Source organism: Oncorhynchus keta, chromosome 14 (genome assembly GCF_023373465.1).
Source record: "Oncorhynchus keta strain PuntledgeMale-10-30-2019 chromosome 14, Oket_V2, whole genome shotgun sequence".
NCBI classification, from domain to species: domain Eukaryota; kingdom Metazoa; phylum Chordata; class Actinopteri; order Salmoniformes; family Salmonidae; genus Oncorhynchus; species Oncorhynchus keta.
Genome location: NC_068434.1, coordinates 76,491,642 through 76,510,363, shown reverse-complemented (window position 1 = coordinate 76,510,363; position 18,722 = coordinate 76,491,642). Strand labels below are relative to the sequence as shown.

General features: G+C 42.6%; 1 protein-coding gene across 2 annotated transcripts in view; it reads right to left on the bottom strand.

Annotated features, from left to right (window-relative positions):
• Positions 1-18,722, bottom strand: part of LOC118370881 (leucine-rich repeat-containing protein 49-like) — a 63,992-nt gene that overhangs the window by 30,502 nt on the left and 14,768 nt on the right. For both annotated transcript variants that reach the window (XM_035756101.2, XM_035756102.2), the window contains exon 9: positions 2,304-2,365. In XM_035756101.2, coding sequence (XP_035611994.1) covers positions 2,304-2,365 — 62 coding nt within the window. The remainder of the gene's footprint in view (positions 1-2,303; positions 2,366-18,722) is intronic.

Below are 18,722 nucleotides of genomic sequence, written 5' to 3'. Positions count from 1 at the left end.
AGATTAGACTAGATGTTGTATTTTGCCATGTTTCTAGATTTACAGTTGAAGTCGGAAGTTTACATACACCTTAGCCAAATATATTTAGACTCAGTTTTTCAGAATTCCTGACATTTAATCCTCGTAAAAATTCCCTTCTTAGGTCAGTTAGGATCACCACTTTATTTTCAGAATGTGAAATGTCAGAATAATAGTGGAGAGAATTATTTATTTCAGCTTTAATTTAATTTCTTTCTTTCAGAATCCCAGTGGGTCAGAAGTTTACATAAACTCAATTAGTATTTGGCAACATTGCCTTTAAATTGCTTAACTTGGGTAAAACGTTTCGGGTAGCCTTCCAGAAGCTTCCCACAATAAATTGGGAGAATTTTGGCCCATTCCTCCTGACAGAGCTGGTGTAACTGAGTCAGGTTTGTAGGCCTCCTTGCTTGCACACGTTTTTTTCAGATCTGCCCACAAATGTTCTATGGGATTGAGGTCATGGCTTTGTGATGGCCACTACAATACCTTGACTTTGTTGTCCTTAAGCCATTTTGCCACAACTTTGGAAGTATGCTTGAGGTCATTGTCCATTTGGAAGACCCATTTGCAACCAAGCTTTAACTTCCTGACTGATGTCTTGAGATGTTGATTCAATATATCCACATCATTTCCCTTCCTCATGATGCCATCTATTTTGTGAAGTGCACCAGTCCCTCCTGCAGCAAAGCACCCCCACAACATGATGCTGCCACCCCCGTGCTTCAGGGTTGGAATGTTGTTCTTCTGCTTGCAAGCCACCCCCTTTTTCCTCCAAATGTAACGATGGTCATTATGGCCAAACAGTTATATTTTTGTTTCATCAGACCAGAGGACATTTCTCTGAAAAGTACCATCTTTGTCCCCATGTGCAGTTGCAAACCATAGTCTGGCTTTTTTATGGTGGTTTTGGAGCAGTGGCTTCTTCCTTGCTGAGTGGACTTCAGGTTATGTCGATATAGGACTTGTTTTACTGTGGATCTAGATACTTTTGTAACTGTTTCCTCCAGCATCTTCACAAAGTCCTTTGCTGTTGTTCTTGGATTGATTTGCACTTTTTGCACCAAAGTACATTCATCTCTAGGAGACAGAACATGTCTCCTTCCTGAGCGGTATGGCGGCTGCGTGGTCCCATGGTGTTTTTACTTGTGTACTGTTGTTTGTACAGATGAACGTGGTACCTTCAGGCGTTTGGAAATTGCTCCCAAGGATGAACCGGACTTCTGGAGGTCTACAATTGTTTTCTGAGGTCATGGCTGATTTCTTTTGATTTTACCATGATGTCAAGCAAAGAGGCACTGAGTTTGAAGGTAGGCCTTGAAATACATCCACATGGGCACCTCCAATTGACTCAAATGATGTCAATTAGCCAATCTGAGCTTCTAAAATCATGACATCATTTTCTAAGCTGTTTAGTGTATGTACACTTCTGACCCACTGGAATTGTGATACAGTGAAATAATCTGTCTGTAAACAATTGTTGGAAAATGACTTGTGTCATGCACAAAGTAGATGTCCTAACCGACTTGCCAAAACTATAGTTTGTTAACAAGACATTTGTGGAGTGGTTGAAAAACAAGTTTTAATGACTCCAACCTAAGTGTATGTAAACTTCTGACTTCACCTGTATATAAGCTTTATGTTTGGTCAAGGCAGGGTTTTAATTATTTATTTACTGCCTAAAACAGAGTGGGCTAGCAAGAGCTGCCATGAGAAATTAATTACATCAGGAGTCAACTGTGGCCCTCTGGACTGGCAACACTGTCTTATTAAATCAGGACTTCACAGGACCGTATTCACAGGCAGAGACAGTGCTACTTCAGCATTCAGCCTCTGTCCTCCTGACTGAACTCAATGACAACTCCACTGTTTATATAAGGCTAAGGGAGGCAAAAGGCAAAGCCAAAAACCACACAAGGAAAAAAGAGCAGGGGTTTGAAAACACTCCCTCCACAGTAACAAAACAGACTTTCCATTCATGAGACACGCCGACATACCATCTCTTAGCAACCCAGCAGTACAGTAGGTTGTTAGTCACTAGGGTAGGGAGAGACTGCCCTCCCCAGCAGTACAGTAGGTTATTAGCCACTGGGGAAGGGAGAGACTGCCCACCTCAGCAGTCATTCAGTGTGTGCTCAGACAGAAAGAGAGAGAGGCAGTATGGGTCCTCCTCTGCAGCAGAGGCCAGGCCCAGCCCTGAGCTATAGGAAGCTGCCTGGTAGGGGAACCTGCCAGCACTGAGATCTGTGGAGAGGAGGGGGTTAAGCAGTAGCAGCAGATCTTACCTGGTGATGCTGTTGCAGCTGAGAAAGAGGCGCTGGAGGCAGGGCAGCTGGTCCACCTCTGTCTAGACAAAGAGAGGGAGAGAAAGAGGGGGATGAAGAGAGGAGAGGGGGCTCTAGAGGGGTTTGAGTTGTGGTAGCGGTGGGGCACTGCACAGTCACAGCGCGGCTCAGACCTTCCCATCCCTCTCCATTCCCTTAGTCACCTTGCAGCTCCCAGCTCCGGCATACAGCCCCATCCGCCCTGCGCGCGCAGGCACACTGCCGCGGCTGCACAGGGAGGGGAGGGGGAGAGCAAGGAGAAGGGGAGGGAGAGCAGAGTGCGCTAATGCAGAGATCCCCTGCTGCAGGAGCTTGCTCACTCACTCCGCTTATAGAAGAGAGAGAGAAAGAGAGAAAGAAAGAGGGGGCTACTAGCACAGACACACACAGTGACACACACAGTGACACACACAGTGACACACACAGTGACACACACAGTGACACACACAGAGACACAGCCCAGCAGCAGCAGAAGAACAAAGGGAAGGCGACAGCGATATGGGCAAATTATGAATTCAACAGGAATAGATTAAAGTCTCCAGTGATGCCGATGTCATGGAATCTGTTTCATCATCAGGCTGTTTCAGGATCAATTGAGGAGAGAGTCTGGGGGAGGATGGGAGAATGTGAGGAGGACCAGCAGGCTGGCTGGTTGATGAGAGAGACACAGAGGCACCGGCAATGTCACAGCCAGCTACAGGAGAGTAGGACAGGGGGATGGCAGTGGGGATGACGTGTTCAGCCTCGTAGGGCAGGGCAACCTCATTAGCTGCAACTTTAGAAGCCTTTTATGATGATGAATGACATGCGCTGGGATGCGTGTGTGTGTGTGCGTGGACACTGCCATGAGGGACTTAAAGGGCTGCGTCAGCCCATACAGCCTCCACCTGCACTGCCTGTATCTCTGCATCTCATCAGACAACAAGAGCTTAACCTAGTAGCCATCCATATAAGCTCCCTCTACACTACAACAATACTCATCCACATAAACTCCCTCTACACTACCACAATACTCATCCACATAAACTCCCTCCACACTACCTCAATACTCATCTACATAAACTCCTTCTGCGCTGCCCCAACACTAATCCATATAAGCTCCCTCTACACTACAACAATACTCATCCACATAAACTCCCTCTACACTACCACAATACTCATCCACATAAACTCCCTTTACACTGACACAATACTCATCCACATAAACTCCCTTTACACTGACACAATACTCATCCACATAAACTCCCTCTACACTACCACGATACTCATCAGTACAAACTCATTCTACACTACCACAATACTCATCCACATAAACTCCCTCTACACTGCCACAATACTCATATGCATAAATTCCCTCTACACTCCACAATATCCATCAACATAAACTCCCTCCACACTGCCACAATACTCATCCACATAAACTCCCTCTACACTCCACAATATCCATCAACATAAACTCCCTCCACACTGCCACAATACTCATCCACATAAACTCCCACTACATTACTACAATACTCATCAACATAAACTCCCACTACACTACCATAATCCTCATCCACACACGCTCACAAGCTCACCCCTATCCCCCATTCTAACAACCCAAACGTCCACCTGCCAGATTAGCCTAATGGAGGCACTCCTTTCATCTGTCTGGGTGAAAGACGTGATGCCCAGTTATGGTGGATTCCCTCTGATCAGTCTACTACACCTGGTTGTCTACTACAGCTCTCACTATGCCGAGGGCCAACTGGTCAGCCACTAGACTAAAGCACAACATTTACTGTGTAATGGCCATGCTGACCTCTAAAGCCATATCCATGCTCTCTGTTACATGAATCAGATCTGAGGGGCTTGGCCATTTAGTTCCGTTTATTAATTCAAACTTTTAAAAAACAAGTACACACAAAACTTGACAAACCCATACATGCACATGAGTAAAATCATGGAGGATAACACACAATCAAGTCTGGGACTTATTTTCATTGTGGTCCTCTTGAAACAAGATGGCTAGGCAAGATCGAACACAGTTAAACACAGTACGGTATTGAGATAAATAAACATAAAAACAAAGAAGAATAACATCTATCTCATCATTGCAGTTACATTCATATGGGCACAGAAGACAAAAAAAAAAAGAATAATATTTTTCATATATATATTTTTTAATTCCCGAAACATACAATATACTTGCAGTGAAGCCGCTCAACAACTACACCATACCATACCAGTCATCCAACAGACTCCCATTCAGAGTGACACACAGAAGCATCCAGGGTCAATACCCTGGTCAAGCACACGTTGACAGATCTCCCACCAGGCCAAAAAACGTGAACCCGAACCCTCCAAGATCCCCCACACAGTTCCCCAATAGCTGTCCCTCAACCATTCGAGACCCCTCCCAAAGTCCCCCCCAAGAAGAAAAAAAAATACAATTAATTCCATTCCCCACGCCCAAGAACCCCCCAATGCACCAACAACCAAGAGAATGAACTAAAGAGAAAAAAGGAAAAGACAGAAGAAAACAGCAAACAACAATGCAAAACATTTTTAAATTAAAAATAAAATATTAAAACAAAGGACATCTAGGACAACTAAAATCATTACATTTACATTTACATTTAAGTCATTTAGCAGACGCTCTTATCCAGAGCGACTTACAAATTGGTGCATTCACCTTATGACATCCAGTAGAACAGTCACTTTACAATAGTGCATCTAAATCTTAAAGGGGGGTGAGAAGGATTACTTATCCTATCCTAGGTATTCCTTAAAGAGGTGGGGTTTCAGGTGTCTCCGGAAAGTGGTGATTGACGCCGCTGTCCTGGCGTCGTGAGGGAGTTTGTTCCACCATTGGGGGCCAGAGCAGCGAACAGTTTTGACTGGGCTGAGCGGGAACTGTACTTCCTCAGTGGTAGGGAGGCGAGCAGGCCAGAGGTGGATGAACGCAGTGCCCTTGTTTGGGTGTAGGGCCTGATCAGAGCCTGGAGGTACTGAGGTGCCGTTCCCCTCACAGCTCCGTAGGCAAGCACCATGGTCTTGTAGCGGATGCGAGCTTCAACTGGAAGCCAGTGGAGAGAGCGGAGGAGCGGGGTGACGTGAGAGAGCAATGCCAACTGTATATGTTTGTGTGCATGTCTGGCACTAATTACATGTATGTGTATGTTATTGTATGCGTTTATTTGAATGAGAGTGTGTATATATGTACAAACACCTGCACGGCATCAGCCTCAAGCAAACCGGCATTAGTTTTAAAAACACTTCCCCTCAGTGTCATTCAAACATACTTTTTATTGTGTTTAATTTAGACTTAAAAAAAACTGTTATCTTTGGCCATCATTCTATCTCCCGCACAGCAACTCCACTCCCACTTGTCTCCAATTCCACATCCCAACCCTCAGCCAATCCATCTATCTCTGCTGGCCACCCACAGCCCATCCCATCTATCTCTGCTGGCCACCCACAGCCCATCCCATCTATCTCTGCTGGCCACCCACAGCCCATCCCATCTATCTCTGCTGGCCACCCACAGCCCATCCCATCTATCTCTGCTGGCCACCCACAGCCCATCCCATCTATCTCTGCTGGCCACCCACAGCCCATCCCATCTATCTCTGCTGGCCACCCACAGCCCATCCCATCTATCTCTGCTGGCCACCCACAGCCCATCCCATCTATCTCTGCTGGCCACCCACTTCGGGTTTTTATGCAACACATATCTTTCAACTATGCTGTGATGTTTAATGTACAATTCAAATCTATCTAATCGAATAGAATCCACAGATTGCAAGTTAAAGATAAGTACTTTTACTAAGAGTATTAGTATATTAGTAATTGACTGACCCGGTCTCGCCAGATCTCCTAACAGTACTATTTCTAGGATCAATTTTAGATCAATGCTATCCATTTTCAGCCATTCCTGAACCTGAGACCAGAAACAGGCTACCTGAGAGCAATACCAAAATACATGGTCTATTGATTCTGTATCCTCACAACAAAATCTGCAGAGCTTCGATGATTTTATGCCCCAAATATTCAAAATTTTGTTGGTGGCAAGAATTCTATATAATAATTTTAGCTGAAAAGCACAAAGTCTTGAATCTTGCGTTGTTTTATATATCAACTCATACACCCTGTACCATGGAATCGGTACATGAAAAATCTCTTCCCAACTATTTTGCAATCTGTATGGCACCGCTGTCAACATCCTGGTCCTCAAATGAACCTGACATAATTTGTGTTATTTTTAATCCTCCACCAGTTTTGATCCTTTATATTGGGCAGACAGACCAGTTCCCAACCTCCTCCTGCTGCCACCTGCCTCTTCCATTTTTGGGGCAATGCTGTAATCAATTGGTTGTACTCTTGGATTGAGCAGACCTTCCCGTACAATTCTGATAACTTAATGAAGGACATAACTCTACCATTCCAATTTATAATATAATTTAAGAACAAAATACGCTTTTCAAACATCTTTCCCATAAATACATGTCTTTTATCAAACAGCACACTTGAGTTTAGCCATAATATTTGTTGTAATATTTGTTCTATCTTTTCAGGTGATGAAATTGAAATTGTAGCCAACATTGCAATGCTTGTTTGAAAAAGAGAGATACTTTGAAAAAAGTGTAATTATCAATTAATTGAAAATGAGACATGGCAATCTGCACAAAGGCAAAACGGCAATTTTTAAACAATCGATGAGCTTTTCTTAGTAATCTACTTGAAAACCTTTTAGGGTTCAAGTAAAACTTTTGAATAAGTGAAGCTTTTAGAGAGAGGTTTAGTGCTTTTATATTTAATCATCTCAACTCACCCAATTCATATTCATTATATAGAAAGAAACATTTGATTTAGTCTGTTTTAGCATCCCAGATAAAGTGATTTTTTTTGTTGCTCATATAATTTGAAAAATGAATCATCAGGAGTAGGCAGTGCCATAAGTAAGTGAATAAATTGAGATATGACTAAGGAGTTAATCAGGGCAAGTTTTCCATAAAAAGACAGGTATTTACCTCTCCATGGTTGCCGAAGTCGAGGATTGGTAGGATGGTCAGTTTTACAAGGGTATGTTTGGCAGCATGGGTGAAGGATGCTTTGTTGCGAAAAAGGAAGCCAATTCTAGATTTACCTTTGGATTGGAAATGTTTGATATGGGTCTGGAAGGAGAGTTTACAGTCTAACCAGACACCTAAGTATTTGTAGTTGTCCACGTATTCTAAGTCAGAGCCATCCAGAGTAGTGATGTTGGACAGGCTGGCAGGTGCAGGTAGCGATCGGTTGAAGAGCATGCATTTAGTTTTACTTGTATTTAAGAGCAATTGGAGGCCACGGAAGGAGAGTTGTATGGCTGCGTAGAGGTGGATCAGAGACTTGTATGGCTGCGTAGAGGTGGATCAGAGACTCACCAGCAGCAAGAACGACATCATTGATGTATACAGAGAAGAGAGTCGGTCCAAGAATTGAACCCTGTGGCACCCCCATAGAGACTGCCAGAGGTCCGTACAGCAGACCCTCCGATTTGACACACTGAACTCTATCAGAGAAGTAGTTGGTGAACCAGGCGAGGCAATCATTTGAGAAACCAAGGCTGTCGAGTCTGCCGATGAGGATGTGGTGATTGACAGAGTCGAAAGCCTTGGCCAGATCAATGAATACGGCTGCACAGTAATGTTTCTTATCAATGGCGGTTAAGATATCGTTTAGGACTCGTTTAGGACACTGAGCGTGGCTGAGGTGCACCATGACCAGCTCTGAAACCAGATTGCATAGCAGAGAAGGTATGGTGAGAATCGAAATGGTCGGTAATCTGTTTGTTGACTTGGCTTTCGAAGACCTTAGAAAGGCATGGTAGGATAGATATAGGTCTGTAGCAGTTTGGGTCAAGAATGTCCCCCCCTTTGAAGAGGGGGATGACCGCAGCTGCTTTCCAATCTTTGGGAAACTCAGACGACACGAAAGAGAGGTTGAACAGGCTAGTAATAGTGGTGGCAACAATTTCGGCAGATCATTTTAGAAAGAAAGGGTCCAGATTGTCTAGCCCGGACAATTTGTAGGGGTCCAGATTTTGCAGCTCTTTCAGAACATCAGCTGAACGCATTTGGGAGAAGGAGAAATGGGGAAGGCTTGGGCAAGTTGCTGTGGGGGGTGCAGTGCTGTTGACCGGGGTAGGAGTAGCCAGGTGGAAAGCATGGCCAGCCGTAGAAAAATGCTTATTGAAATTCTCAATTATGGTGGATTTATCAGTGGTGACAGTGTTTCCTATCTTCAGTGCAGTGGGCAGCTGGGAGGAGATGTTCTTATTCTCCATGGACTTTACAGTGTCCCAGAACTTTTTTGAGTTAGTATTGCAGGAAGCAAATTTCTCCTTGAAAAAGCTAGCCTTGGCTCTTCTAACTGCCTGTGTTATAATGGTTTCTAGCTTCCCTGAACAGCTGCATATCACGGGGTTGTTTTCTGAGGTCTTCTCTGATTTCTTTAGATTTTTCCATGATGTCAAGCAAAGAGGTACTGAGTTTGAAGGTAGCCTTAAAATACACCCACATGGACACCTCCAAATGACTCAAATGATGTCAATTAGCCTATCAGACGTTTCTAAAGCCATAACATGATTTTCTGGAATTTTCAAAGCTGTTTAAAGGCACAGTCAATTTAGTGTATGTAAACTTCTGACCCACCGGAATTGTGATACAGTGAATTATAAGTGAAATAATCTGTCTGTAAACAATTGTTGGAAAAATGACTTGTGCCATGCACAAAGTAGATGTCCTAACCGACTTACCAAAACTATAGCTGTTAACAAGACATTTTGTAGAGTGGTTGAAAAACGAGTTTTAATGACTCCAACCTAAGTGTATGTAAACTTCCGACTTCCAACTGTATATTAAACTGTAAAAAGTCAGTTATAAATTATTTTGTCTTTGTTAAAAATAAGTTGACCCCATTCCTTTTCGACGCAAGTTCATCTAAGGATGTAGAGTGAGTTTCCTGTAAACAGTATGTTACATTCCTTTTCTTTTAGCCATGTAAAGACTGATCTTTTTTTTTTTACAATCTGTTAAACCGTTACAATTATAACTGGCTATACTTACTTCACCCCTTACCATAACTAGATACTATTCTCAGTCTAAATCGACCATCATTAGTGCTTGTAAAGTTACTGCCATCAGAGGTATTATGACAGTCAAAACTAGAGCTTTCAAATGTCTGATATTTCGAATTCAAGAAATAGGTTCTATCAATATTTGTTTTATTCCCTTGCCTGTTTTCCTGTGAGCCAATGCCACAGATGTTAGAAAATTGAGACAAGATATTATGTGTGTAGTAAATCTGAGTAGGTTGATGTGTATGATATTGGATGTGATTTAGTGAGAGTGTGTACAATGTCTGTATAAGAGTAAGACTATAATGAGTGATATCCCCCCAAAAAATAACTCTGCCAATTTGCTTGGTTGAGTGTCTATGTGTGTAACATGAAGTTCATATAGCCTTAATATTCATGATGATAATTGTAATCCATAGCGTATCACCGTCATAGTTGCATCATAATTACATTTAACATCATTGAAAAACACATCCCAGCATTTCCATAGCAATTGACGTTTCACATGATCATGAAATAGACCTTGCATTACTCTAGAGACAGCTTCACTACAGTACAAATGTATTCCATACAATATGTTATTATTCCCCAATGCCCCTATTCTGATATCTTCCCCTTGCTTGTTGTAAACATATATAAACTTGTAGACAAATACATACAAAAGATAGACAAATAATAAACACATTAAATTATAAAACACTTCTCAACAATAGAGAGAGAGTAAGAGAAAAGAAAAAAAGAGAGAGAGAGTGAGAGAAGAGTGCGAGATCAGGTGTGTGTGTGTGTATAAGTCTGTATGTGTAAGCGAGCATGTAATTGAGTACGTGTTGTGTTCATATCCACTTCATAATGTTCAGATATTTTTACAGTTCCTATACTTAGTTTTTTTCGTAACCCGAAGTCCCTGTAGAATTTAGTACAGCCATGGTGTTATGAAGCTGTCTCGGAATAGCTGTCCATCCATAAAAAGTTTGTCCACAATGAGAAAGACACACTTAACCTTCTCCCTTTGTTGCCTTTGTACCGGATACAGTCTCTTACGATGTTCGTTTATCTTCCTTGGAAATTGGTAATTGAGACCGAATTTGGTCTCTTTAAGCTGCTTTTGATCAGCTCCTTTTGTTGGTAGTGTTCAAATTTTGCGATGATCAGTCGGGGACCCTTGGTCTTGTCGCTTCGATCTCCAAGTCTGTGTACTCGGTGGAAAGACACCTTGTTTACAGACTCTATAAGAAGTTTCAAGGCGGATTGCATGAATTCTCTGATCGCGCCCTCTGGATTATTGGATGCGTCCTCAGGAATCCCAGAACAAAAATAGATTTTCACGCATGCTACGACTTTGTATGTCTAGTAGCGACTCCTTAATTTCCCTGAGTAGAAAATCCACGTTGGAATTGTGGATTTTTACCTTGGCTGTGAGTGCCTTGTTTTCTCCTTGGAGCATGACAACTCCAAACTCCCCCTCAGCCCTGCTACCTCCTCACACAACTTTTCCAGTGTTGCATGGATTCCAACCAGAGCACTAGCCTCTACTTCAACAGTAAGTAAATTGTCGGTGTCTGTAGATTTAATCTGTTTTTCTTTTTTTTGTCGGGTTAAAGTTCTTTTGTGAGGTAGTCGGATCATTCCATGATGGAGTATGTTGTTCCTCCATAGCGTAAAGCTGTTGGTACTAGTCAATTTCCCTTAGGATCTCCTTAGTATCAAGGTTGACTCTTTACTGTAACCAGTTGTTTTACGAAACGATAACAATGAGTCTTTCCCACGATGACGACAGGTGTCTGTAGTACAGCCAGCTAGCACTCGCAGAATCCACACAAAAAAATGGAACACAAACTTGCAGTCCCAGCCGTAAAGGCTAACCGCATCGTGGAATCCTTAGCAACAAAACTTTAGTTCTGATTCAAATCGATTTAATGAAACAATTTTAATATAAACAACAAACCGAGTGTAGACAGTACAATGTTATTAACTTTATTTTTCAGAGCTGCCCAGAGAGGACATCGTTTTTGTGGGCAGAGACAACTCATTCCACTCTGAGGCTCCAGTATACAAGAAATGACCTTTCTCAGCATTACTCCTGAACCTGTATAAGCGCACATTAGCAACACCTGATCTGGTGCTGTGATTGAGTGCATCCATAACATGGGAAAAGTAATCAATTAGATATCTGGGTGCAGAACCATAAATACTCCTGTAAACCAAACCCAGTCTAATCTGGGACACCCTAGCAGGTGAGTTTCTGAATGCAGCTCCTGCCTATGTGAGTATGTGGACTCACCTTCAATACTACCCTGATCAGCTTATTCTGGGCTATCTGGAGCTTCCCCTTTATGAGCTTAGATAAGCCCCCAAACCAGGAAGTAGTAGCATAGTCAAAACTGCATTGAATGAGGGAGTCCTTATCAAGCAGCTTGGACTTTCTAGACAAAAACTTGCATTAACCTTCTCTAGCACTTTAGTGGCCATGCTCACACCTCCCAAGCTTCCATCCCAGGTAGCTAACAGAGGTTTTAGTAGTCAGGACCTCACCCCCTAACACCACTCTGATTTCAGAGGACCAACACAATTTAGGTCTGGACCCTAAAATGATTTCCTCAGTTTTACCTAAGTGCAGAGACAGATTATTATCTCCAAGCCATTTGCTAATGCTAGTAAGCGCTGTGCTAAGTATGCTCTCCAACATTGTTTTACTTTGTGAGACACCAGAAGTGTAGAGTCATCCGCATAAAGGAAAAGACGGCAAGAGCAAGCATCTTTTATATAGTTTATATACAGTAAAAACAGTAGAGGCCCAAGCACGTTCCCCTACGGAACGCCATAATGTATTGATTTTGCCTGAGACAGTGAACCATTAACCTCTACTACTTGCTCCCTACCTGACAAATAGAACTTTACCCAGCCTAGAGGGATACTGCTTAACCCCCATGCCTCCAGTTTGGAGATTAGGACAGTGGTTAACTGTATGTCAAGCAGTACTATTCCACATAGATTTCCCTCATCAATCTCTTTTCAGATGAAGTCCATGAAGTAAAGTAGACATGAATCAGTGTAGTATGTTCTTCTAAAACCAGACTTAAAATGATGCATTAGACTGTTTGTTGACATATTCATAAATTTCTCATGTGCAACTGTCTCCAGGATATTTGGTGTTACACTAAGGATAGATACAGGCTTATAATTCATAGGGTCAGACTTTATCCCCTTCTTATACAGAGGTATAACTTTAGCTGGTTTCATGTCTCTGCGAAAGATGCCTTGTTCAAGAGAGAGATTAATGATATGCGTAATACAAGGGGAAATTTGCTCAGCAGAATCTCTAAGAAACCTTGTAGGAATATTATCCAGGCCTGTGGCTTTGGAGCATTTAAGCTCTGCTAGTAAGTATACTGGCTATTTTGTCTGTTGCTACCTTTGCAAAAGAAAAAGAGTTTAGCTGAATCCTTAACTCAGAATAATACTTCTTGTCTTGGTCGTTTCCATACAAACTGGTGGGCAGCTTGCTAACCAGCTTGCTGGCAACAGAAGTTAAAAAAAAGAGTTGAATTAATTTGCAACTTCTGCTTTTTCATATACCATCTCCTCCCTAATGTTCACTCCAATACTGTTAAGCTTATTTTTGGTAGTACTACTACAGCCTAGGTCCTTAAATGATTTCCAAAGCTTTTTCGGGTAATTTTGGTTCTCAATGATTTTATCAGCAAAGTATAACCCCTCTTAGCTTCATCCATCCTGCTCTGTGCTTCATTTCTGTGACGTTTATATAGGACAAAATACGGTTGCTCTTGAGAGTTCTTACATTTCTTAAAGGCCTTATTCCTAGCTTGGATAGATTATAGAATCTCATGATTACACCAAGGCTAGCTCTCAGCTTTACTCCGACCCGTCTAATGGGAACCATCACATTCACCATATCAAGGAATCTACATTTAAAGGCTTCCCAGGCACTGTCTACCCCTACACTATCCAGCACAGGTGACCAGTCAATTTGACCCACTTGCTCCCTAAACATTTCAACACAGTATTTTTTGAGTCCTCTGATTCTAACAGTTTTGTGACACTTAAATACACTGCTCAAAAAAATAAAGGGAACACTAAAATAACACATCCTAAATCTGAATGAATGAAATATTCTTATTAATTACTTTTTTCTTCACATAGTTGAATGTGCTGACAACAAAATCACACAAAAATTATCAATGGAAATCAAATGTATCAACCCATGGAGGTCTGGATTTGGAGTCACACTCAAAATTAAAGTGGAAAACCACACTACAGGCCGATCCAACTTTGATGTAATGTCCTTATAACAAGTCAAAATGAGGCTCAGTAGTGTGTGTGGCCTCCACGTGCCTGTATGACCTCCCTACAACGCCTGGGCATGCTCCTGATGAGGTGGCGGATGGTCTCCTGAGGGATCTCCTCCCAGACCTGGACTAAAGCATCCGCCAACTCCTGGACAGTCTGTGCTGCAACGTGGCGTTGGTGGATGGAGTGAGACATGATGTCCCAGATGTGCTCAATTGGATTCAGGTCTGGGGAACGGGCGGGCCAGTCCATAGCATCAATGCCTTCCTCTTGCAGGAACTGCTGACACACTCCAGTCACATGAGGTCTAGCATTGTCTTGCATTAGGAGGAACCCAGGGCCAACCGCACCAGCATATGGTCTCACAAGGGGTCTGAGGATCTCATCTTGGTTCCTAATGGCAGTCAGGCTACCTCTGGCGAGCACATGGAGGGCTGTGCGGCCCCCCAAAGAAATGCCACCCCACACCATGACTGACCCACCGCCAATCCGGTCATGCTGGAGGATGTTGCAGGCAGCAGAACGTTCTCCACGGCGTCTCCAGACTCTGTCACGTCTGTCACATGTGCTCAGTGTGAACCTGCTTTCATCTGTGAAGAGCACAGGGCGCCAGTGGCGAATTTGCCAATCTTGGTGTTCTCTGGCAAATGCCAAACGTCCTGCACGGTGTTGGGCTATAAGCACAACCCCCACCTGTGGACGTCGGGCCCTCATACCACCCTCATGGAGTCTGTTTCTGACTGTTTGAGCAGACACATGCACATTTGTGGCCTGCTGGAGGTCATTTTGCAGGGCTCTGGCAGTGCTCCTCCTGCTCCTCCTTGCACAAAAGCGGAGGTAGCGGTCCTGCTGCTGGGTTGTTGCCCTCCTACGGCCTCCTCCACGTCTCCTGATGTACTGGCCTGTCTCCTGGTAGCGCCTCCATGCTCTGGACACTACGCTGACAGACACAGCAAACCTTCTTGCCACAGCTCGCATTGATGTTCCATCCTTGATGAGCTGCACTACCTGAGCCTCTTGTGTGGGTTGTAGATTCAGTCTCATGCTAACACTAGAGTGAAAGCACCGCCAGCATTCAAAAGGGACCAAAACATCAGCCAGGAAGCATAGGAACTGAGAAGTGGTCTGTGGTCACCACCTGCAGAACCACTCCTTTATTGGGGGTGTCTTGCTAATTGCCTATAATTTCCACCTGTTGTCTATTCCATTTGCACAACAGCATGTGAAATGTATTGTCAATCGGTGTTGCTTCCTAAGTGGACAGTTTGATTTCACAGAAGTGTGATTGACTTGGAGTTACATTGTGTTGTTTAAGTGTTCCCTTTATTTTTTTGAGCAGTGTATATGTTAAGGGAATTTTTATCAATAATGACTAATTATCTATACATTTCAATCAGGACTGACTAATCAGAATACTATTATATTACTGTATATGGATGAATTTTCTTTATAATCCTAGTACTGAATATAATGTGTGTAAATATAATCAAGAATTAGAACAATGACTGTCTGTTCCTTGGTAGAAATGAATGAACTTATAGCCAGACTGGCTAGAATGCTTATCTACACAGGCAGACCTTGGCTCTGTTCATAAATTATCTTAATAGGGAGAGACGATGTGAGAATAAACGCTGCTGGTTGACTTTTAAGACTGGTCTCTGTCCATTTTATACAAATAAGAGTCATACAAATTCTTATGACATTTACATTTAAGTCATTTAGCAGACGCTCTTATCCAGAGCGACTTATGAATTGAGTGTTTAATTTTAATTGGGTATTAAAACATAGAGGAATATAATTCCTGTAACAGTATATCTTTTAAAACCCTCCTTATGTAAAATGTAATAAAATGATCACTGATTCCATAGACTATTACTCCACTCTGCAATATTTTGGATTTATCAGACACCCTTATTGAGTCAAATGTACTTTGCACTGCTTCACATACCCTGGTGGGATCTTTTATCATTTGGGTCAGAGCAAGTGATCTACAGAAGTGCATAAACACATTGTGGGTTAGTCTATTCTTTTTGCAGACATCAGTATTCCCTAACGCAATGATTTCCTTCACCATCATTAATAGTAGCCCAACAGCTAAATGTCGGGCTAGCTGCCTGCAATCAGAACACTGAACCAAATCCAAGGGCACAGTTTAGAAAAAAGAAAACATGAATAGTGCATGTGTCATACCCTAATCTGTTTTACCTGTCCTCGTTATTGTCTCCACCCCCTCCAGGTGTCGCTTGTTTACCCCAGTGTATTTATCCCTGTGTTTCCTGTCTCTCTGGGCCAGTTCATCTTGTATGTTTCCAAGTCAACCAGCGGTTTTCCCGTTCTCCTGCTTTTGGCATTCTTCTTTTTCTAGTCCTCCCGGTATTGACCCTTACCTGTTTCTGGACTTTGTACCCGCCTTCCTGACTATTCTGCCTGCCTTGACCACGAGCCTGTCTACCACTCTGTAACTCCTGGACTCTGATCTGGTTTTGACCTTTTTGCAAGTCCACGACCACTCTCTTGCCTACCCCTTTAGATTAATAAACATTGTAAGACTCCAACCATCTGCCTCATGTGACTGCATTTGGGCCTCGCCTTGTGCAATAAACAGACAAAACTAGTACTGACCACACCAATAAAATAGATAGGGATGGATTCTTGATCTGGATTTACTACAAAATGTATAACATACTGTAAATAATATACAGTACTGAATTAGTCATAGAATAATTTGTCCAGTATGTTAAGCAGCTGAGTGCTCATAGATCAATATTACTTATGCTGTAAGTATATGACCCAGACAGTAAAGTACATTAGAAACCCATGAGATAGACACTGCGTTAACATCCAAGGAAACATCAAAGTCACAATAATAAAGGACAGACATCAACATGCCTTAAACTCTCATTCCACTCTGCTACCACATATGAAGGGCAAATCCTTTCATGGGGTCTGATTGACTTAAACATTAATATAATTCAAACAAAAGTCTGATACTCATATTCCTTTTGTTTACGTTATGTTCATACCCCCTGGGCTCTAAGGCTCAAAATCACTATCAAAATGCATATTTTCCCTTGGAAAAAGATTAATGGCAAATGCAGGAGAAGGCTTCGAAAGCTGTAGCAAATGAGGAAACAAAACAAACTAAACAGGGCCAGGCACAGAATAGAACAAAACTACCCCCATCCTTGCTCCCTCTGTCCCCCGTAAGGCCTCCTGTTGCTGCACCATCCTGCTCAACTAACTGACTTTTTCCCACATTGTTATGTTACAGCTTTATTCTAAAATTGATTACATCGTTTTCCCCCCTCATCAATCTACACACAATACCCCATAATGACAAAGCAAAAACAGGTTTTTAGATTTTTTGCAAATGTATTGATGTAACGATCGTCGTATGAATAGGATGTGGACCAAAGCGTAGCGTGATAAGTGTTCATGTTATTTTTATTTAAACTGAACACAAACAAAATAACAAGAGAATGAATGAAAACGAAACAGTCATGTCAGGTGCAGAAACACAAAACAGAAAACAACTACCCACAACCCATAGTGGGAAAACAGGCCGCCTAAGTATGGTTCTCAATCAGAGACAATGACAGACAGCTGTCCCTGATTGAGAACCATACCCCGGCCAAAAACAAACAAAAACAAAAACATAGAAAAAAAGGACATAGAACGCCCACCCTAGTCACACCCTGGCCTAACCAAAATAGAGAATAAAAAGCCTCCCTATGGCCAGGGCGTGACAATTGAAAATAAAAAACTGAAATATCACATTTACATAAGTATTCAGACCCTTTCCTCAGTACTTTGTTGAATTACCTTTGGCAGCGATTAAAGCCTCAAGTCTTTTTGGTTATGACGCTACAAGCTTGGCACACCTGTATTTGGGGCGTGTCTCCCAATCTTCTCTGCAGATCCTCTCAAGCTCTGTCAGGTTGAATGGGGAGCGTCGCTGCATAGCTATTTTCAAGTCTCTACTGAGATGTTCAATTGGGTTTAAGTCCGGGTTCTGGCTGGACCACTCAAGGACATTCAGAGACTTGTCCCAAAGCCAATCCTGCTTTGTCTTGGATCTCTCTGTACTTTGCTCTGTTCAGCTTTCCCTCGATTCTAACTCGTCTCCCAGTCCCTGCCGCATGCTTCACCGTAGGGACGGTGCCAGGTTTCCTCCAGACGTGACGCTTGGCATTCAGGCCAAAGAGTTCAATCTTGTTTCTCATGGTCTGAGTCCTTTAGGTTCCACTCTACCATAAATGCCTGTGGTGGAGTGCTGCAGAGATGGTTGTCCTTCTGGAAGTTTCTCCCATCTCCACAGAGGAACTCTGGAGCTCTATCAGAGTGACCATCGGGTTCTTGGTCACCTCCCTGACTAAGGACCTTCTCCCCCGATTGCTCAGTTTGGCCGGGCAGCCAGCTCTAGGAAGAGTCTTGGTGATTCCAAACTTCTTCCATTTAAGAATTATGGAGGCCACTGTGTTCTTGGGGACCTTCAATGCTGCAGACACTTTTTGGTACCCTTCCCGAGAGCTATGCCTCGACACAATCCTTTCTCGGAGCCCTATGGACAATTCCTTCAACCACATGGCTTGGTTTTTGCTCTGTCAACTGTGGAACCTTATATAGACAGGTGTGTGCCTTTCCAAATAATGTCCAATCAATTGGATTTACCACAGGTGGACTCCAATCAAGTTGTAGAAACATCTCAAGGATGATCAATGGAAATAGGATGCACCTGAGCTGAATTTCGAGTCTTATAGCAAATGGTCTGAATACTAACGTAAATAGGGTATTTCCGTTTTTTATTTCTACAAAATTTGAAAACATTTCTAAAAACCTGTTTTCGCTTTGTCATTTAAAAAAATATATATATTTCACCTTTATTTAACCAGGTAGGCAAGTTAAGAACAAGTTCTCATTTACAATTGCGACCTAGCCAAGGTAAAGCAAAGCAGTTCGACACATACAACAAC